Source organism: Eschscholzia californica, unplaced genomic scaffold, assembly GCF_041429995.1.
Source record: "Eschscholzia californica isolate CP2 unplaced genomic scaffold, dmEscCali1.0.p SCAF_5, whole genome shotgun sequence".
Classification (NCBI taxonomy): Eukaryota; Viridiplantae; Streptophyta; class Magnoliopsida; order Ranunculales; family Papaveraceae; genus Eschscholzia; species Eschscholzia californica.
The window spans coordinates 42,588,888-42,610,331 of NW_028238472.1; the positions used below are offsets into that span (position 1 = coordinate 42,588,888).

At 36.7% G+C, this 21,444-nt stretch overlaps 3 protein-coding genes across 3 annotated transcripts; 2 read left to right on the forward strand and 1 right to left on the reverse strand.

The window, feature by feature from the left end:
* Positions 1-4,776: 4,776 nt before the first annotated feature.
* LOC147539372 (K+-H+ exchange-like protein) lies at positions 4,777-9,221 on the forward strand. The gene is made up of 8 exons (XM_086639796.1): positions 4,777-5,354; positions 5,440-5,504; positions 5,580-5,678; positions 5,787-5,834; positions 6,849-6,918; positions 7,009-7,080; positions 7,560-7,694; positions 8,880-9,221. Exons 1-8 carry the CDS (start codon positions 5,157-5,159, stop codon positions 9,021-9,023), a joined length of 831 nt encoding a protein of 276 aa, XP_086495922.1. The 5' UTR covers positions 4,777-5,156; the 3' UTR covers positions 9,024-9,221.
* Positions 9,222-10,126: 905 nt separating this feature from the next.
* On the forward strand, positions 10,127-12,769 carry LOC147539373 (protein PHOSPHATE STARVATION RESPONSE 3-like). Its single transcript, XM_086639798.1, has 7 exons — positions 10,127-11,099; positions 11,186-11,369; positions 11,479-11,555; positions 11,635-11,674; positions 11,761-11,830; positions 12,283-12,352; positions 12,436-12,769. The coding sequence occupies exons 1-7, from the start codon at positions 10,635-10,637 to the stop codon at positions 12,565-12,567; spliced, it is 1,038 nt and encodes a 345-aa protein (XP_086495924.1). The 5' UTR covers positions 10,127-10,634; the 3' UTR covers positions 12,568-12,769.
* LOC147539374 (vacuolar cation/proton exchanger 3-like) lies at positions 12,709-17,440 on the reverse strand. Its single transcript, XM_086639797.1, has 12 exons — positions 17,071-17,440; positions 16,413-16,727; positions 16,229-16,296; positions 16,101-16,129; positions 15,642-15,838; positions 15,331-15,549; positions 14,939-15,073; positions 14,656-14,772; positions 14,428-14,481; positions 14,170-14,286; positions 13,878-13,971; positions 12,709-13,098 (listed from the first exon to the last, which is right to left on the reverse strand). Exons 2-12 carry the CDS (start codon positions 16,725-16,727, stop codon positions 13,088-13,090), a joined length of 1,356 nt encoding a protein of 451 aa, XP_086495923.1. The 5' UTR covers positions 17,071-17,440; the 3' UTR covers positions 12,709-13,087.
* Positions 17,441-21,444: the final 4,004 nt, after the last annotated feature.

Genomic DNA, 21,444 nt, shown 5'->3' on the forward strand with positions numbered 1-21,444 from the left:
CTTCAGTGTTGAAGCATTTTCCAAGACATATGATCATCGAGTAGTCCTAATTCCTGATGAATCACTTTGGGGAGAGGTAAACTTTACTTTAATTTTGGACCCCATTTTCCTATTCCTATTTAACCCCTTTTTACTATTTAACCCCATTTCACAACTGATGCCTTATATACTCTTCTTATTTGACATGATTGTAGCCTCATGATGTGGTGTGAATTCACCACATTTATGTCACTTAATTTAAATGAGTTAGTCCATTTTATACTTTTATTTATGGAAGAAAGGCGCTTGAAGAGCAAATTGGTCATTTGGACAAGGGGTGATTCAGTAACTTTGCTTAAAAGCTAGTGGACCAATGAAAAGTAGAGTAAATGATGAAATGGTGAAGACGAGAATCGAATCGGAGTTCGGATGAAGAAATGGTGATCGTAAGAAGTCGATGGATATTTCGGTCTTTGCTAAAAGTTAGAAGATGTAGAGAATGATGAATCACCCACTTTGGTTTCTAATGAGAAGCAAAGCCTAACATCCAAGACCCAAGAGCCCAAGAAAGAAGAGAAAAGATAAGTTTTAAGAGCACTCTTTGAGAATTTGACCCAAGTCAAAGGAGGACCAAGTCAATTAGACTAGGTTTTTGGTGAAAGAACAAAAAGAAAGCAAAAATCTGACTTAGGTTTTTTTATCTTCTCCAAGTGGAAGTTAGGGGTTCTGGGAGGCTGGAGAGAAAGGGAACGAGGGGAAGCGGTTTTGGGTGATCTTCTTCACGTTTTCTTTTGGCTGTATTGGTGGTTTTGGTTGGCTACTTTGGATCATTAAAAGGGTGGTTTTCACGAGTTGTTCTTGGTGGTTTTGGGATAGGCGGTTTGTGCTAAGGAGAAAGGCGGTTTGGATGAGTTTTAATAGGTAGTTTTAGAGACTTAAGGGGCGGTTTTCAAAGTGTTTGTGGCTGGATTTGAAAAGGAGTAAACAATAGCTTGTTGGAAGGAGATTGGGGTCCGTTTGGAGAGTGTTCTTGGCTGGAAATTTCTTCTTCTTGGCTGCACAGTGGAACCCAAATCTCAGTTGGAAAAACCCATTTTCTACTACTTTCTCTCTTGTTCTTCCATTTTTCTACTTATTTTTCATCTTGTCAAGTATTCCAAAAGCATATTAACTTAGTGTTAAGTTACTTTTATCAACTCATTTTGTGATTCTTAGTGTTTCAAATTATAAAATCATGTGTGTGGTTTCTTCTCTAACTTTGAATCTCGATATTTGCTTGAACATGAGTAGCTAATTAACTTGTTGAGGTCTAGGGATGAAATCTTGATATGTTTATGTATGTGTTTGTTTGATTAGATTAGTATGTTTGATATCTCTATCATGTTAGGTTAATCGGTTAAACTTGTTTCATGTCTTATGTCAAGCATATGTCATATAGTTACTTGTTAATCGATCTTTCCGATCTAGACTCGATGTTAATGGAATATGATGACCCTTTGACTAGTTATGACCATTAGGTATATCTAGCACTTAGAGCATCAAATTTAGAGTCGAGAAGACTCAAACTTGAGAATCGACCCAAACAAGCATCTACGCAAATATATCTCGATGGATTCCCGAATCCTTAACCTCTCTCATATTTAGAATAAAACCCTAGTCTCCCAAGAATCTTTAGTTAATAGTTCAAGTTTACGTATTTCTCTTCTATTTCTTTTTGGTCAATGCCTAATTAAAACCCCCCCTCTTTACTTTATTTGTTTCTGTTTTTTTCGTTAGTCATCCTTTCATACAAAAATTCCTATTACTTGTTCCGATTTAGGTTTTAGTCACTTTAATCCTCTTTAGCTTGCATTTTAGTTACACTTGCCTTCTCGTGGATCGACCCCGGTTTTACCGGGTACTACTTGATACCTCCACTTGGGTTTGCAACCTTTTCGGGTGCATCACCTCAATATGTTGTAAGACCTCCAGTACTTGTATGACCACCATGCCGACCAAGAAAAAAGAGAAGTAGATACCTGGATGAAAATGGTTGTTACACTGCACAACTTGTGACAATAGAGGCCATAACAAGAAGACGTGCAGAGGAATCCCACCACAGAATGCCCATACTGTTGCAAACAGTGCACCATCTACGAGTGCGGCTAGAGGAAGAGGTAGAGGCAGGAAAGCCACTAGATGGGGTCGAGGAAGAGGAGGTGGAAGGAGGGGTGGGGCCAATTCAGGAGGGCGAAGTCAGAGTCAGCAAAGTCAACAAAAAAAAAGCCAGCAGAGCCAGCAACAAAGTCAACAACAGAGTCAGCAAAGTGAGCAACAAAGTCAGCAAACTCAGTCGCGGCCTTTCACTGGGTCAGGGTTAATAATTCCTAGGAGGTCCGACACACCGCCACGCTTCACCGAGCGAAGGGATCGAGGAGGAGGATGCACAACCTACTTCAGTATGAGCCGAGACCCGGGCGGCATATGATAGCTTTTTAATAGTCTTTTGATGTTGACTACTTACTGTTTAAACTTGGTATTTTGGACATGGTGTTTTATTACTTAAGGTTACTGTTTAGTTTGAACATGGTATTTTAGATGTGTTTATGAATGTTGTTTTGGACTTGGTAAATTGATGTGTTTAGGAATGTTGTTTTATCACATTGTATCTTTGTGTCACATTTTTCCATATGGTCCGCTTCCTATTTGACACACTTACTCACCTGCCGACTCCAACTGAGACCAAATCGAACAAAGATAAACCAAATAAAATGTCATTCATATTCAAATTTTGTTACAAAGATTATAGATTAGATGACATTCTTCTTCATAAAATCCTTATAGAACTGATCGTAAGGAACTTCAATCATCTTATCCTTTCCTTGGGTGCTTCAACTTTTTCAATTCATTCCGAGACTCAATCGAATTTGTTGCTAGTACCACAAGAAAAGAATTTTCTCTCGTAATTTTTAGTCGTCAAGGAAGTTCGGATTAACCTCCTACCTGTGCAATGTGGTCTCGGACAAGGGGTATCGCACCATTGACATTCCTTAGCCTAATGACCAAGCTGACCACAGTTGAAGCAGGGTTTAGGCACATTTGAAGCACTTGAGCAATTTCTTGAAGCCTATGAAGATTTTGAGATACCTAATCCAATTTTTACTTCCTCTTTCGCCTATCAAGCCACTGGAGGCTAGGGCATGTTAAATAAACTGACAAGTAGGTATTTTCGAACTTTACCCTCCTTGTTCCTCGCAGCAGAAACACATCGAATGCCTATACATTTTTAGCTTTGCAGGGAGTGTAGATCCATGGACAATCTAACCCGTAATGTGATTTTTCCTCACAAATTTGACATATCTAGATAGAGCAAGTAGAAATTAAAGAAGTTTAAAGGGGAAAAATTGGGAGAAAATAAAGAAGAGAAAAATCTAGAGAGAGATATCATACCGTCGCTGTATTTCGATTTTCATCGCCACTACCCATGTCTTCGTTTTTTGTTCTTCTTATGCCCAGGCGTTAATGGTGAGAAAGATGAAGTTAAGAAATAAATGGAGGAAAGAGATTTAAATTTAGTTTTGCAAAAGATGAAGTTGAGAAATAAATAGAGTGTTAAATCTGGTATTGGAAATCACAAAAAGTATATCTTGGAATTGACTGATCAAGATTTGACAAGACGGTTGTTGTCAGGCACGTCTGACAACGAGGAAGGGTAAAAGCGGGAGAGGAAAAAAGGATTTCATGGACTTTTAACGTTAACGGGAAAAAGGAGGTCTTCTGGATATTTTTGATAAAGTAGGGGGCTACGCGGGAAGCTGGTCACAAAGGAGGGGCCTTTTGGGAAATAACCCTTTATAAAAAAACAGAAAAAACATTTTTTCTGTTTTTTTTTTGTTTTTTTGAAAAAAATATTGAAAGTTGATCTTGTTAGAAAGCTAATGAAGAATCTCTTCTAGACATATAAATTTCATAAAAATCCGACATCCCAAGAAAAAGTTATATACATTTAAATTTTAAAAAATGAAATAGAGTAAAAGAATTAGTTACACAAAATGATAAAAGGGTCCTTTAGTCTTTGTATGTTTTTTTAACCTGAATAATAATTATGAAACGTTTTGTGTTTTTCTACTCATTTTCAATATTATTTTTATCTTTTTAGTTATTGTCCCACTAAGAAAAATACAATCTCAACTATTTCCAGTTCCAACATATCTATCTGCATAGAACGTGTCTACATCATTGAATTTACACAAGTATATTTCGCAATGTTCGTTTTCTTTAGTATAGAGTTTTAAATAACTAGATTTTGTATATCAAACCGAGAGAAAATTAAAAGATTAACTCGTTAAGGTTATCGAAGAAGATGATAGATGAGAGGTTATAAGATGTATCTATTGTGTGGGGGACTGGGTGTATTTATAGGGACATTAGGGTTTAGTTGGTTCCCTTAACCTAGATCAAACGAATGAGAATGTCATTCTCATTCGATGGTCTTAGTTAGGAGAAACCCTACAATTTGTATACTATTCAGCTATTGGGTGGGTGGACTAGGACACATTGATGTGCCAAACACGTACAAGTTGTCGATGAATATTTTTATCCGAGTTTGTCCCCTTGATTCTAGCTGGATGAACGGGCTTATCTGATCCCTGGTAACTGGCGCCATCAGTCAAGGCGAGCCTCCAATACCCACAGGCGAACGGGCGTACGAGTGGGCCTTCGATACCCACGAGCGGACGGGCGGGCCTCCGGTATCCACCCGCGGGCTTGGTCCAGTTGTAGTGGGCTTTTCTCCCACGCCTGCAACACACTAGACTTGGGTGAGTGATTCGAACTGAATGATTTGATATGTGAAGCGCCAACGGATTTGCAGGTTAAATAAAGCGCGGCCCGTTCGGCTCTTGTTTGTCTTGGAACATTTGGCCTCGTCAAACTTCAAATTTCTACTGTTTACTCTTCTTCCTATTCTTCTTCTTCTTCTCAGTATTCATTTTCCCCAATTCCAATCTATCAATCCTCTCTTCTGTGTTCTTCTTACCCTCTCTAGGGTTTTGTCACTAAAGCACTGTGCATGATCGATAGTTTCATCTCCCTTTCCCCTCTTTATCTCTCTCTCTCTCTCTTGCTTAATCAAACCAGTCGATTACGTATTTCTTGATTTACGTTCTTAAAATCAAGAAACTCAAATTCTCATAATCATGAAAGCTCGATTGATAGTTTTTCCAATTAAAGGAAGGAACTGGTGTTTTAGTAGATCTATCAATCGTTCTTCTGTAGAAGAATCTGAAACTTCTTCAAATGTTCCTAAACTGAAAGATCTTTGGAAAAAGATTTCATCTAATGACAAACCTGTTAATGAAAATGCTGAGATTGTTATTGATTTCGTCTCCGATAAGGTTCTTTTTTCTTTATTTGATTGCTAAAATTGTTCTTCCGCTACTAAATTAGGTGAAAGTTTGATTTTTTTTTTTTTTCTTGCAGATGAATCGAGCTTGGGTTGGTCTTGAGAAAGCTCCTGTTGGGAGCTTCAAGAATAAGTTGCATGGGTATGACCTAACTACCTAGCTTGACTGAATGATTGATTTAATTTCATTTGATTTGATTTTCTTTGTTCATTGTAGTTTGGGAATGAGTCTCTTATCTCGTGTTAAGCCATCTGAAATCTTGTTAAAATCCATTTCCAAGGATGTCACTAACATCGAAGTTACTTATCCGACGAGGTTTGTGAATTCCATTTTCATGTAGAGAAATAGATATTTTTTTCGTTCTATTTTCATTGTTCTAATTTGGAGATTGATTATTAGTTTTGATATCTAATACATTTGCAGTTTAAATCCCCGGCTTGTGCGTAGAAGATTACGACATATTGCTTACAGGTGTGTTTGATATTCTTCAGTGTTTAATTCATTTTTGGGAATTAAAATCCCCGGCTTGTGCGTAGAGAATGTATAGACTATGAATTAGAATTTCTTATGTTTCTATGGTTATTGATAAGTGAAATTTCGGTTCTTGGTAATGATAGTGAAATAGTGCGCACAGATGTACTTGTACTGTGGCTTTTTGCATTTAAGCGAAGATAGTATGATTATATGTTTCTCCATGATCACTGTTTGAAGAATATTTACATCTTTGTCTTTTTGATAAAGGATGGCAGAAAATATACACAAACACTACTACCTAAAGAATGCTGCTACTTCCACTAACCCAAATGGAGAAGTGAGCAAAGGTTTCACGAGAACCTGCACAAATGTATGTCAACTGCGTGCACGATTAAAGATTGTATGTAGAAAGCAGTGGAGATAGTTGGCTGCAACGATCAATTTGTTCTAACCTAGGATTAAAATGTCTTTTTCCTACTAGTTATGAGCATAGGCATCTTATAAGTTTTGTTTTATGCTTCTTGACGGATGATGGGTGATCAAAATTCTGCCTTTACATATATATATATATGTGTGTGTGTGTGTGTGTGTAACTCTTTTATTTTCTTCTTTGTTTATAGTGATTATTTGAATCCCATCATATCAGCTGACCTGCAAACCCACACTAACTAGGTCCAACAGTATATGTTTTGATTCAAACCACACGCCACAACATACGGAAATAACAATTCACTGATAAAATCATCACTATGCAAAACTCAAAGTTCGAAGAAACTTTGACATGTACTGTGATTGTAAGGGTTATTAGGTTCAGAAAAAAAAAATTAGAAGTGTTATTTAAGTCGACACTTGACAGGTCAGTAGGAACTCAATGATTTTCTTCGTTAATTTAGATTGGAAGTAAAAGAGATGTCAGATTCTAAAAGATGTAAAAGAAATATACCGTGGTTGTGTCTTATGTTTGTGTAATTTACTGAGACAAAATGTGCCGCTCTATGTCTCTTTCTGCAGGGGAACTATGATTCACAGAAAGTACTTCTATGGTTCAGTTATATTCCTTCCATTTACAGCTGCTTTTGCTGTAAGTATTATAGAACTGAAACCACTTTTTGACTGCATTTGTTTCTTTCTTAACTAGGAGCAATTCTTACTTGTTTCTTACTTTTCGTAGATTCTACCGTTGCCCAACATTCCGTTCTTTTGGGTCTTATTCCGGACGTATTCCCATTGGCGAGCTCTCCAGGTTGGTATAGATAATCTCAGAGTTGGAAGCACTCGAGATGCTATTACAAGTGAAGTTAAAAACTTAGTTAATTAATTAGTAGTGATGTTAAAAAGTTGTATATACAGAGTTGCTCCTGATAGAGGACCTAATAAGACAAGAAAATATACATATATTATATTATTATGTTAACCTGCCCACAATCATGTTAGGACTCAGGATCATGATAGAGGACCTAATGAGACAAGAAAATGTATATAGAGAGTTGCATCCGTGTACTGACCTTTTTCCCTTTGCTGTATATGACACCTTGTATCTGGTAAAGGTAGCCGCACTAGTGCTTGTATTACATAGGTCTTTACATAGATCTTCATGAATATGCTTATAGTGACACCCCCCATTGGCTTCTGATTTCTTGATTTAAGGCTCCTTGATCCATTCCTCTTATGGGACTAATTGTTTAGATCCCTAACGGTTGTCATGCATATTGATTTCTCTAGGGAAGTGAAAGGCTTCTTGAACTAGTCTCAGATTCCTCTGTGGCATCGAACTCAGACACTGCCAATGGAAACAAGAAGGTAACTGGTAGTGATGACTCTGAGCATGAGCAACTTACTCTACCTGGTCCACCATGGGTAAGCATTTTCGTTCTCTCTTTCCATTCTTGATAAGTATAAATTATTCCCCTTTACATTTAATCAAAGTGGTTTAGAATTAAGTAATCAAATAGCCTCTCTAATAGTTGCAAGATCCCTATGAGAGATCGATTGTGTCAAATTCTGTTTTTTTTAGCTCAATGGAAGATAAAATTGATTGTTGCCACCTTCATGTTATCAAAGTGGATCCGTTCTTCCTTCAGAATAGATATGGTTCTAGCTTTTCAAATGACATATCTCATGGGATGTGGAGTAAGATTCCTTAGCTTTTTTACCTCTTTGGGGGTAAGCCTTTCCCCAAACTGTCAATAGCTCTTGCACCTCCTTAGGGATAATCAAAACCAATCTACCCAAGTTGGCAAAGAAGTTTCAATTTCCGCACGCAATATAACAATTAAGAAAAATGTGGTCCATCTACTACTCATTAGCTTGACAGTTGACACAAAGTACATCAATAAAACAGAATATACGGAAGGCTAGGAACGAGGGCACCTTTAAGGACTCCTCCAATGCCTTCAAGGTGGGGGAGGAGGATGTTTTGGGGGTCCTATTCCTCTGGAGTAGGTCCCTGGGCTGGGCTAGGGCGTATTCTTATTTAGACTTCGTGTCGAATTGGGGGGGGTATCATAAGCATGTAATCCTGTAATCATGATAACCCCCACCCCCTGTACAGTTCTATTCTTTCTTTCCCTTCAATATTAATTCAAAGTTTTCAAAAAAAAAATAAAAATAAAAATAAAACAGAATATACCAATGAAATTAGCTCTTCACTTTGTTTTATAGAATTGTTCTTTTGTTCCTCTATCATTCTTGGCCACGTGCACATCATTTGCGCCATTGTTCTTGGTACGCACCATTGGATCCCGAAAGGCTCATCGTTCATTCTTTATCTATTTTGTGTTAGTTGCTTTCTGCAGGTTCGTTATATGTATATGGTATGGCTGAGTAGTCCTCAACTAGTCAGACCTAAAGTCCTTCGTCATTAGTTAACCGGGCACAACCCCCCCCCCCCCCCACCCCCCACCCCCCCCCCCCCCCCCACACACACACACACACACACTATGATTCATAGTACATAGCTCACTAACCATGTCTCTGTTAGGAGAATAAGTTCCTCCATCTTTTGTACTCCATTCTTGTCTAAGGTTCTGCTTTCTTTTGCAGATTTTGAACCCATCCAAGGAACTTCAGGAATATTTTCGCGAGCTAGATGATGAAAATGGTCTTAGCACATCTGCTGTTTCCAACATTTGCAAAACCTATCATTTGGACGTAAAAGAAGTAATGAAGTACCGATCTTCAATGTAACGAACAGTTGCCAACTTTTTGTATATTTTCGGTACTTAGGGCAGTTGTACCGATGAGATTTTGGATTTTGCAGTTAAAAAACTATAGATGATGAGGTTTTTAGTTTTGCATGCTTCAAAATGAAGAGGTTGGGGCTTACAACAGATCAATAACAGACACATTTCCTTTGAAGTGTATATCCAATTTCAAGTTATTTTCACATGAGTAAGTTCAATAGCAGACTAATAATGGCGCCCACGAATATACTAGGGAAGCTAGGGCTTTCGATTTCCTTCATTGGGCGGATTAAGCCTCATTGCAAAAAGAGTATGTGGGTAAAGCCGTAAAGGTGGTGTTTGTTTTTTTAATTGTTTGAATTTGAATTGTCCGAGTCTGACTTATTATGATAAAGCGTACACTAGTCATTTTAGATTATTTTAGGTTATGGGTCCTAATCGGGACTTATTGTATGTGTTAGAATAAATCTAAAATCAGTTTATAATAGTCATTCAAGCAACTCAAACAAAAAAGTCACGAATAAACAAATATTTTGAAATCAATTCGACTTAGCCACTCAGACAATTTAGACGAGAAAAATCTCAGTTTTAAATGACTAACACCAACTAATTATTTGTGACCATGTCTAACTAAACATAAATTACTCTAATAAGAGTCATTGATTATATTAAAGCACAGTAAACATATATCATGGGGTTATGGATTGTCCATGAAAATAGAATAATGGACATTGACTTGATAATAAGATAACCCATCCGACTTAGTTAAAGAAAAAGGAATTTCAGACCCGACGACATTAGTAATATTCACTTTGTTTTGTTTATATGTAGATATGTTTTGCTTGTCACCATGATGTACATAAATATTCCCCCAAGTCAAGAGGAAGTCAAAAAGAACTTTTACATCTAAATAAAGTCTCGAAAGGTTGTGTTGTTCGTTTCTTAGGTTAGATTTGTAATCGAATCGGATTTTAGAATTTTTAGTTTTGTTTTTCTGACTTTAAATACATAGGGAACAAACAAAAAATAAGTTTGAGCGAAAATGTGTCGTCTTCAAAATTGTAGTCCTCTACTCTTACAAAAAACAAATAAGATTGGGAGTTAAACAAAGAACATGAGAAAAACATATTGCTTATGAGTTTTAAATCTACTATCTATCCAACACATTTGATGGAGAACCCATTGTTCTTTGTTGGTTGTATTATAATGTCTCTCTCTCTCTCTCTCCTCCTGTTTTGTTAGGTTAGGTTGTTGGGTTGGGTTGGTGGGATCAACCCAAGCATGATCTTACTTGCATTAATATTTGTTAAAATGAATTATAACTTGTGTGATTAGTTTGTCAACTTCTAGTAATTTTATTAGATTGACTTTTGAGAACCCAAATTCTCTTCAATCTTTATTGGCTCTTTAGCTGGTATATTTGAATGTTGATGTGACACATTTTTTTGTTGTTGATGTGACACATTAGTTGAACTTCTTTCATCTCAATTTCATTGTCTCCTTCATTCTATTTTTTAACTAATAACTCCAATAATACTTATTACTTCTTCTCTCTTCTTTCTGATATATACTATTAGATTTGTCGACGATCGTTGAACCTCTTAAACTGTCCAGAATGAATTATGGATCATATCAAGATGTAAGAGGCTCTTTCAGTTCAATGACACAATGTTTGCCTCTAACAAATTCCCCTATTCACTTGAAACATCACACAAGTTGGTCGAATGTTGAATCTGAATTCGAATATCTCTGTCCTCCGTCCTCTTCATCTTTCGATCCTCAAATACAAGTTCATGTATCTAGTCCTAGAGACGAATATCTGCTGCCTCAAACTCAACTTTTTTCACCTTCTCCGATATTTCAAGGCGAAGATATAGCGTACCCACAATATGGGGAGCAAAGGAACGAACATTCCGAATTGCTTGGGGATGTTATAGCTGCTGGTAATTTCGTTTGGGCAACGTGCACAAGTACTTGTTGCGGAACTACTAATCCGGACGAAAAAAAGGATTGGCAAGTAGAGTCTAAACAATATGAAATCGCTATGAACAATGATCATAAGAATAAGCCTGAGTTCTGTGTAAGTAATTCAGTCCTGTGTAGCTAACAAAACTAATAATCGTATATCTATCTAAAGATTTGTACAATTTGTTTCGGTTTATCTAGGAGATTTCTAGCAAGGAAATGGAGCATCACGGTCTGAATGATAGAAGTTTTTCATTCTCTATCGAGGAAGAAACGAATCCTTCATTATGTGGATTTGATCCTTTTAACAAACCTCGAATGAGATGGACCCAAGATCTGCACGAGTGCTTCGTGCAGGCTGTTAATGATCTAGGAGGCGCTGATCGTGAGTTTCTATTACATATATACTCAATGTTCGAATCTTTCTACTAGAAAGACCAGGGTTCGAATCTTATTGTTTCAAAAAACAAAATATTTGATTCTGTGAAATGCAGGGGCAACACCAAAAAGTATACAGATAAAAATGGGTATCGAAGGAGTGACTATCTATCATGTGAAAAGCCACTTGCAGGTACATATTCTAAATTTCCCAAGATCGTAAACCATATATACATGTATATAACTTGGGTGCTGAGTCTATGATTTTGCAGAAATATCGACAGGCGAGGGACCAACCTGAGACCAAAGAAGGTAAATCCATATATACAACTATACAAGAAGCAAGTAAGTTGTGTTTACTATGTATTTTGATTAGTCTGAGTTTGGTTTCTATTCAGATAAAAGATGTTCGATTTCAGAAGGTAAGAAGAGAAGCCTCAATGACATAGAAAGTGAACCCTTGAAGAAGTAAGTTTTGCTCCTCATGTAGCTCCAATATTTTCTTCTTTTATTTCAAGCTTTGGCTGTATGAATTCTTCTTTTGTTTCAAAGATCCATGGTGGTGAGTTTCTGTTTCTTTTTTGTCGTCTGAACCTGACTCGTCTGAGCCTAACTTGTCTGAACGTGACTTGTCTATATCTGACTCGTGTGTATCTGAATTTGGTGAAGGGGCGCAAGAGTCATTAGAAGTTTTTCTAGACAACGAGTTCGTAATATAAGTTTGTTCTGCGTCAGACTCAAACAGATGAAAATCAGCCCTATTCTGAATTCTAGCTCGAGTCTGCCATTTAAGACAAGTCAGAACTGAATTTGAAGAAAAACAAGGCAATACGGCCTAAATATGCCATAATTTGTATTGTGGGTGCATTTAGTCGAGTAGTCAACTACAATTTTATATGGATTTACTCGTATAATTACAGAAGGATGCACGAATCGGAAGCAATTCGAATGCAGTGGGAGCTTCAAAAGAGTCTCCATGATCAACTTGAGGTGCAATTAACCTCATATCTTATGCTCTATATTTGAATTTTGTAAGTTTTAAACTCATTTGCCCTAATGTTGGGTATATGCAGTTACAGAGGGCACTGCAGCTAAGAGCTGAAGAAAATGCAAGGCAGCTGCAGAAGCTGTTGGAGGAACAGAAGAGAGTTGGACAAGCATTTATCCTTGCCACCCAACACAACTCAATCCCTTCTTCATCTTAGTACTTTTATTGATGCCGCTTATTTGACGATAAATTTTAGATATCTAAAAACGGTAACTTTTTCCGATAGAACCTACTCTTTTCTTCGTTTTTCATTCTCTTTTCTAAATTAATTTGTAACACAGTGGTAAATGAGCAAGTGTAAAAGAGAACAGAACTTTATCAAACAAAAATGAATAGTATACATCATACAACAGTTTGCATTCTAGTTTGAGATATGAAGTGGGGGTTTCATTACTCTACAGGAACTAGAAAGCCTACGAAAAATAAATGACGGAAGAGGGAGGTTGGGTCCGCGCTTCTTTCTGGCGCCCGTTACAGGATGGGTCATTCTGAAGAACATATAAATATGAAGAGAGAGAGAGAGAGAGAGAGAGAGAGAGAGAGAGAATGCGCCTACTACCTTCTTCAGTCACCAGGGGGATGGCAAACTTTTAAGACAAACTATCATGTACTGTTTCGTTCGATAGTGCAAATTCCTTTGTTCTATAAGAATGAATGCTGTATACCTTCTTAGATCTTCAATCACCATCTGTTTCAAGTCACACATATTAACATTAAATGCCAAAACTTCACTTCTCACAAAACATAAAATTTCATATATAACCGTTGCAGAAGAACAAAAGCATCTTAATTGGGGAATGCGAACTCTCAAGTGAATGTGCATTGCCTTCCCTTTCTATCCATCTCACACAGAAGGTGTTATCGAATCATAAAAGATCAGATAAGAGATGAATAGAGATAATCAATCACATACAACAACACAAGAGATTACGTCGCTCAGTCATAAAGACCTAAAATAAAGGAGATTTCACTGTTTATAAAGTAAAAGGTGAGAAGATGTTTCAAATGCTTCTTATCAATAACCTTACAACACTCTGCCTCCTCTCTATCCCAAGAGTGAAAGAAAAGAATACAACCCTCGTACATCGATAACCGCCCTTATAAGACTAGGGCAGTGGAATGTTACGAACGTAAATGGGTTGGGTCAAAACTCGCGCACGGGGTTCGGTCCTCACCCTCGTCCGACTTTATTGAGTCGAATATTGGGTTTGAGATCGACCGATATTTAAAGGACTAAGGGCGGACAATAGAAGGGTACAAAAAATATACACTTTAGGGAAAAAAAATTCTCTTTTTCCCAATTTTCCGTGGGAAAAATGGCTATCAAACAGACCCTAAATGAAATTTATTTCATCTCCTTCTAACATATCTCCACTAAAACTGCACAAGCAGTGCCTTTACCGAACCATGTAACCTGCAATGTTGTGAAGGATGTTGAATATAAGAGTTACGAAAATTTCCACTCACCATTTATTTGATCAACGTGCACAAAGAAACTGGCAGCAACAATGAGGTAGCACAAAATAAGCATCAACCCTTTGAAATAGTTTGAAGTGCCTTCCTGTAACAACATAGAAACACCAAACCACATGCATAAGTAGACCAAAAAGTACGCATGAATTTCATTTTGTGTTGACCAAATATTAACACCATACACTGATATCATGGCAATGAATGCCAAATTAAAACACTTGAACAAGTGAGTGACGAAATCATGTAAAAAGAATTTGCATAGTGTATAGAAGTTTGGAGGACGAACCTGTAACATGAATGCCACAACTAATACGGTAATAAATAGAGTTGCAGTTTCAAATAGTTGAAAATTCAAGTCCATTGGTTTCCCCATGAACCAACCTACAACAACACAGAAGGGAATCTGAAACATAACCAGCACCAGGATTAGATGTTATCAATTGACAAAAATCTCTAATTAATTTGACACTTCAAATACAGCAAAAGATACATATCTACTTTCTGTTTCATAACTCAAAAAGTGGCCATGTTGATTATCACTTACCACAAACATTGATATTTGAGTAGATGATCCAATTGCAACTCCTAGAGTGATGTCCTAGAGGAGAAACCAGACAATTGAGTAAAATATAGAAGGAAAAATTAACCAAAACTCCCTCGGGCAAATTCATTGTAAAAAAAATCCATCATTTTTTTTAGCCTTCAACTAACTGCGCAAGGCTTACATGGAACTAATTTCCTAAAATTAGCAAAGAAAATGAAAGGAACTCACTAGTTTGTCTTTCATGGCAAACATGATTGCGCTTGCGTGTTCGGCAGCGTTTCCTACAATAGGAAGCAAAATGACACTAATAAAAGACACTGGCATGTTCCACGAGTCTGATGCTCCCTGAAAAGAAACAATATTATAAGACAATCAAATTATCAGTTGGCGAAGCAACCCATAACGTTTAAGGAAGCAGTAATCGTTATTGTTCTCTTAGGAATGATGAAGCATTTTCGTTTCACGAACTCTTTGACACTGAACGAATTATACAAAACATGCTATATATTACCTCTATTGCGTCGACTAAATATCCAGAAAGGATGGAAATCCAAATAGTCAAAATCGCAAGCCATCCGATTGCTTCCCATTGAGTTATCTCAGGAATCTCTTCTTCATCAGACTCTCCTTCCTTGTGATCTTCCTCCTACAATAATTTTAGCATCAAGATATTAATCATTGCATGCTTGCAGTTCATATTTTCTGTTCACACAAAATCTCAAGCAGTAGTTACGACCTAAGCTTGTTGGTGACCTAAACCGAAATTGCTGAATGTCAATATTAACAGCCCCAACTTAGTAAACTCAAAGACACATCAAATTAAAGAAAATGAGAAAAAAGAAAAAGCTTCCTTTGCTCATTAATGGTCATGAAAATACAAAAATTATGACTGAGAGAACTAACCTCTTCGACAGGAGTAGGACCATAAAGATCCTGTTGACTCCTGAGTTGAAAAAAGAGGTAGCTTGCATATGCCACAAGCATAATGCAGCTGCTAAATCTCGAAAGAGACAACTCCGATTTCCCAAAATGCGCCTCCGTGTGCGTGAAGTGAAGGACAGCAGGAAACATTAAGCCCATGACAGCCATCAGGAGTAATCCTGAGTTCACAACTGCACCTGCCTGTTGGGAAGATAACACCCATCTTATCAGAATAAAATGAACGTGAATTAATTTATTCTTAGATACTTTTGATTATGTATAAGAATGACTACCTTATCGAAGGACTGAACTTTGTTGCTATGAATGATCCCCCCAGTGAAGAAAGCACATCCAAGTACTAGCAACATATTTGACAGGATGGAGCCCAACAAGGATTGTTGAACTACTCTTATCATACCTTCCTTCAAAGCATAGATCGAAATTATCATTTCTGTAGCATTTCCAAATGTAGCGTTTAGAAGCCCTCCAACTGCATAAACCAATATTAATTTGCATTATTTACGAATTTTTAGTAGACAACATAATACAGGCTGCGGAAATCCTACGTATCCGTGGAAGCACCACGGAGTTCTCACTTTACTTTTCATTTCTATGAGGAACAACTCATTTATAAATAAGGATGACCTAAATCACATAAACATCACTACACGATGGAGAAAGATTAATGCCCACAACGAAACCAGCTTCACAAATAAATTAAGATCAATGGGATGTTAAAATAGTAAGCATACCAGTAGGTCCTGTATAAATAGCCAGTTGCCTGCATTATACTAATATGTGAGTTACCATTAGCAGAAGAAAAGGAATCGGGAGAAATCACACGACACATCAAAACCAAGAATTATACGTGAAGCCTTACTCTGTTGCATAACCCAATCGCTCGGCCAAAGGCGTTATTCCGACCATGCTAAGGAAGAAAACCCAGCCCTGAAGTATATAAAGTTCTTGAATTAAGTCTATTGACAAAGTCAAATATTTTAATAAGTCTTCGTTCAAAACTACAAAAGAGGAAAAAATGATCCAATTGAGTTGTAAGTTTTTACATGTTTTCCAGTAGTATAATGAAGCAAGATAGCGAGGGGACCAAAAGGAAGTAACACATTGATCTTAGCTTTGACTAAGACGATGTAAATACTCATGAGGACTCTACTGCGTATTCTCTTAGGCGAGTAGGTATACGGAATATCTACAAGCGAGGCGACACGAGTTGATGTGTCAAAATGATGTATCTTTTTAATGGGTTGAGATGAAGAAAATTGGGTATCCACCCTAAGAGGGGTCTCATCTTCAAGCTCAAGGTCCATCATCTTATGATCTATAGCTTCCATCTGCACACCAGATTGTTCTATGACTCCCATCTGCAAAACCATACCATATAATCCCTACCCATCAATCTAAAAACAACTAATAGGAAATAGTAATGATTTAATTTCTAGTTAGTGCTCAAAACCCATAGTTAAAAAATCATTAATCAAGCTGATATAAAATCTATACAAAGATGACTACTTGTTTGAGAAAAGTTGTATTAATTGACAATCTATTGACTGTTGTCACTTAAAAGAAATTGAAATAGTAATATGACAAAATCAGATCTGCATTAAGCATATATTCATGATAAAAGGTAATACCTTTTATCTTAATCTAAGAGAAAAAATAACCCAAGTTTGAAGATTAGAAAGAGAGAGAGAGGGGGGGAGATACCTGAAACAAAAGAGAGACAGGGGTAGTGAGAGGAGAGCTTGGGAAGCCAAATAAAAGGCAACCCAAGTCTTGTATTAATGGTGGAAATGGATGAAATTGAAAGAAGAAGAAGATGATGATGATGGAAGATCAGATCATTAGATTTAGATTTAGATGATTATCTTCTAAGGTAGTATTAAAATGATGAACAAATAACTGGCACTGATACTGATTCTTCTTTACTGTAAACTTAATAAACAATTGGGTACTCAATCTTCTAAGTTCAAACCCCACTGGACGACCAAATGAAACTTCCAGGAAGAAGTTGCTTCTTCTGGTACTTGTGTTATATGGACAGAAAATTTGGATGTATGGAACTAACTGGCCCTACAAAGTACAAACTAAACTATAAGAATGTAAAATTTAGTTAGAGCAAGTCCAATGTGTAAGGGCTGGAGTGCTGGACTCCCAAATTCACCCCTGACTTGAACTGCTCCAACCCGAGAGCCCCTCAGCCCGAGCTCTCAAATGGGAGCCCCGTTGATAGTAGTTGGGAGTCCCCAACAATAAAATGCGGTGGGGGGACTCACCCCTTTTTACCCTTTATGTTGTTTTTCTTTTTATAACCTACTTTTTATTAAGTTTAACTTTTTAAAATGTAATTTTCTAAAAAAATAATTATTGTTTTAATTATCTTTTTACATTTTGTCTCTACTTCTTTTTATATTTAAAATTCTTTCTCTATCTAGAATAATATCAAATTGAAATTTAAAATTAATAATTTATGGTTAAAAATTGGAATCAAAACCTCCCACACGTACATCTCACACGTACGTAATTTGAATTTAGGAGCCTCTTTTGGGAGCACAACATTGGAGTTGAGAAAATTCAGAGGCTCCCAAAACTCAAGAGCTCCCAAAATTGGGTGCCCGAGCCCCACATTGGACTTGCTCTTAGGCGGCTGATTTTTTTACACAGGTAGGAGGGCAATTTATAAAGCAGGATATTTGAAAATTTTACTTGTTTTATGTTTATACAGATAGCTTAGTTATAACTCAAAATTATTTAGAATTTATAAATTCTTAATTTCTGCATCAATTGAGAAAATTGATATTGATAATGTTTCACTGAGGGAGAAGTTCGACTTACCTCTTTAATTATTGCTGACAATATGAATTTTGCCTACGATTACCGTGATAGGTAAAAGAAACATTGAGTTGTTATACTTAGTAGAATCTTTCTATTCGGCTAAAGAGTTAGGGGACTCCTGTTGAGCCAAATATTGGTCAACCTTGACCAGTCAAGAAATAACTGATTGACTTGGGTTGCACATGTTAGGACCTCGAATATGCACGAGCGAGACTTCGATCGGAGCAACATAGGGATGGACTTGTAAGAAGTCTGTCACCTAAGCTATAGAATGAGAGGTAGGTACGAGTCTTTTTAGCGACCTTGAGCTCTATCATAACTTAAAGGCAGTAGGAGGGTGGGATCCGGGTCATCTCTGTAACTTGAGCCCCAAAGTGGGAGGTTTGTCGAAGCGAGCTTTGTCCTGCCTGAGAGAAATGTCGGTTATGTGGGCGATTAGATAACACCGAGTATCTACTTCTCATATCGAGAACATACTATTATACGACAATGATAAAAAAGATTTCATTAACCGCCCTTCCAAGTGACCTTCATTAAGCTTGTGATTCACCATCGCCATGCAAACCTAAATAAAAAACACGGGTTTGCCCTAAAAACGAATATGATCCTTAACCTTTCATTTCTCATTGACTCTTAAACTACAACACTAAACTGGCTTGAGTGTCACATCGTCTTTTCAAGTACCTCATCCCCCCCCCCCAATTAAGTCATCAACAACACCAAAGCAGTAATTAAATTGAAGGTAAAGACGATTATTTATGTGATATTCGAAAAGTCACTTTCCGACATTGTATGGTTGATTTTAGTTGAAGAGGGAAAGAAATGAGAAAAAAATTACATCTCTGTGGTGGTCGCGGGCCGGTGTCTAGTTGTAGAAGATGAAGAAGGGAGACGAATAATAAAAATAATAATAAAAAAAAACAATAAAAATAACAGGGGTTCTTTTGGAAAGTGAAATGTTGAGTTTTAGTTAGAAAATACAAAAAAGTGATCATCTAGGTGTTTACGTTAATTGGGAACTAGACAGAAAATTAGTCACAAACTAGGGGGTCAAACGAAAAAATAACCCAAAATTTAAACAAAACAAAAATTTTGTCAAAACCTCGTGCAAAGTTTTTGTTTCGTTATAGAAAATACAAAAAGAAGGCCATTTAGGATAAACTTGAAGCGTCACAAATTAGGACCCAGGCAAAATATAACTCAATTCTAAACCAAATAGAAAATTTTGTCAAAACTCTCGGTAAACTTTTTGTTTTGGTGAAAACTACTCAATTTTTTCTAGTCTTCTGCTCGCAAAGTATTTTCGTAATTTGCAACTGCTTGCAAGAGGTTTGCAACAATTTGTAAAAGAGTTGCAACTGGTTTTCAAAAAGATTGCAACGACTTGCAAATAGGTTGCAACTGCTTGCAAAAAGTATTAAATCTTTAACCAAACAAAATACAAATTTTTAGACTTTTAACTGAATAAAATACAAATTCTAGATCTTTAACCAAACAAATATAACTTGTCTTTTTCACTTAAAAAAGAACTTAAAATTTGATTTCATGATAAATTTCCTGAAACCAAATGATCCCCCTCAACACTCTTTTTAATGTTCAGTTAATCCAAGTTTGAAACCCTTATTTTTCTAACCTGTAAACATTGTATTATTTATCAAACAGTGTTTACAGAATGAGAAGAAAGATTACAACATCAAAGTAAAAAAACGATGAAGTTAAACTTTAAGCACTCTGTGATTATAATTTTCACGGCAGTAAGTAAAGTCGTCTCAAAAATCTTCTCAGAACTAGCAGTCTTCCCGCCAACTTGCGACCTTATCCATAATCGTTCAAAAAGAACATACGTATCGTTAGGTGAGCAACCTCGAGAAAACAACCTTAACCAATATCATCACTTATAACCTGTAATCGTTCAAACAACTACACGTAACAGGTGGGAAAGGAAATACGTAACTTCATCGAAGTCATGTGATTTCTTAAAGACGGAACCTAAAGATTCCAAAGTACCCCACCAGACTTCTCTCGAAAGAGAAATATATGTCCCATCATGATCTAAAGAGATCATAATCAAACACCTGGTAACATGGGTTGTTGACAAAGTCCTACCCGAAAAGCTCGACAAAGCCAGTTAGACAACGCAGGTAAACTGGGGAGGGTGAGAGGTGAGGAAGAGATCCGCAATTGGATAAAATGATGATCATAGCTAAAACCAAATTGTGCTAACCAAAATCAAAGCATATAGCGTTTTCGAATGAGTCGATATTGTCTTGCAAGTATCAAAAGGTCCGCCCAAAATGACTAAGAACAGAGACCTCTTGTTCTTTCTTGAGTCGAAAAGAGTACCCATGACGTAAGAAATATGGGCCCAACAGAATAAAATGTAACTAGTCCCTGAAATAAGAAGTTGCGCCCAGTGAATTAGAGGCCGAATATATACGAGGCCCAAGTGAAAGGCCAACTAATGTGAGAGAATATACTTGAATTTAACACTTGTGAAGAGTAGAATTAAATGAAACATAAGTGTCTCTTTCCTAGATGTTGAGTCGACCATGCACCAACTATCAAAAGATGACCAACAAAATTTGGGGGTTTTGTGGCAGATAATTCCGACAAAAAGATATGCTAGAATTGAAGACTGGTGTGATCTGTGTGAGATCCAGAACAACCCCCTGGATCAAAAGAACAAGCAATATATCGTGAAGATCAAAGCCATAGAAGTGGAGGATTTACCTCATGGTTGGTGGTGTAAAACAATGAAAGAACAGTTTGTATCGCACCCATAGTAAGCGAGGGGTATAAGTATAACTAGAAATCTCAAAACGAGAAAGAAACTAAACCACCAAACAAGATTGATGCTAGTGGAAAATATTTAAGGATCTAAGTAGAGAAAGAAGAACTTGAAATCAAGATAAGAAAAAACCCTAAAGGTACAGATCTAAGACTTAGAGCATCTCAAATGCAACACTCCAAATCTTGGAGTGCCACATAAGATTTTTTTAGTTTCTCTTTAAAATTTACCTCCAACGCAAAACTTAATATGAATCTCTAAAATGATGGGTCAAGATTCCTTAAGAGGACACTCTAAATTTAGAGCATCTCCAATGCAAGACTCAAGAAAAACTCTAAAAATCCTACGTTTCAAGTGTGGAAAATGGATCTCTAAATAGTCACTTTCCTATTGAGAGATACTCTATTGGAAGGCCTTCTCTAATGCAACACTAAAGAGAAACTCTAAAAACCTATATT

Bases quoted from the DNA above. Each gene is read 5' to 3' on its own strand.
- LOC147539372 (XM_086639796.1), top strand. From the start codon at position 5,157: ATGAAAGCTCGATTGATAGTTTTTCCAATTAAAGGAAGGAACTGGTGT. The intron at 5,835-6,848 runs GTGTGTTTGATA...CTCTTTCTGCAG, and splicing joins TTACGACATATTGCTTACAG to GGGAACTATGATTCACAGAA. The intron at 7,695-8,879 runs GTAAGCATTTTC...TTTCTTTTGCAG, and splicing joins CTCTACCTGGTCCACCATGG to ATTTTGAACCCATCCAAGGA.
- LOC147539373 (XM_086639798.1), top strand. From the start codon at position 10,635: ATGAATTATGGATCATATCAAGATGTAAGAGGCTCTTTCAGTTCAATG. The intron at 11,556-11,634 runs GTACATATTCTA...ATGATTTTGCAG, and splicing joins ATGTGAAAAGCCACTTGCAG to AAATATCGACAGGCGAGGGA. The intron at 11,831-12,282 runs GTAAGTTTTGCT...GTATAATTACAG, and splicing joins GAAAGTGAACCCTTGAAGAA to AAGGATGCACGAATCGGAAG.
- LOC147539374 (XM_086639797.1), bottom strand. From the start codon at position 16,727: ATGGGAGTCATAGAACAATCTGGTGTGCAGATGGAAGCTATAGATCAT. The intron at 16,297-16,412 runs GTAAAAACTTAC...TATATACTTCAG, and splicing joins ATTATACTACTGGAAAACAT to GGCTGGGTTTTCTTCCTTAG. The intron at 15,074-15,330 runs GTTAGTTCTCTC...AAATTATTGTAG, and splicing joins GTCCTACTCCTGTCGAAGAG to GAGGAAGATCACAAGGAAGG.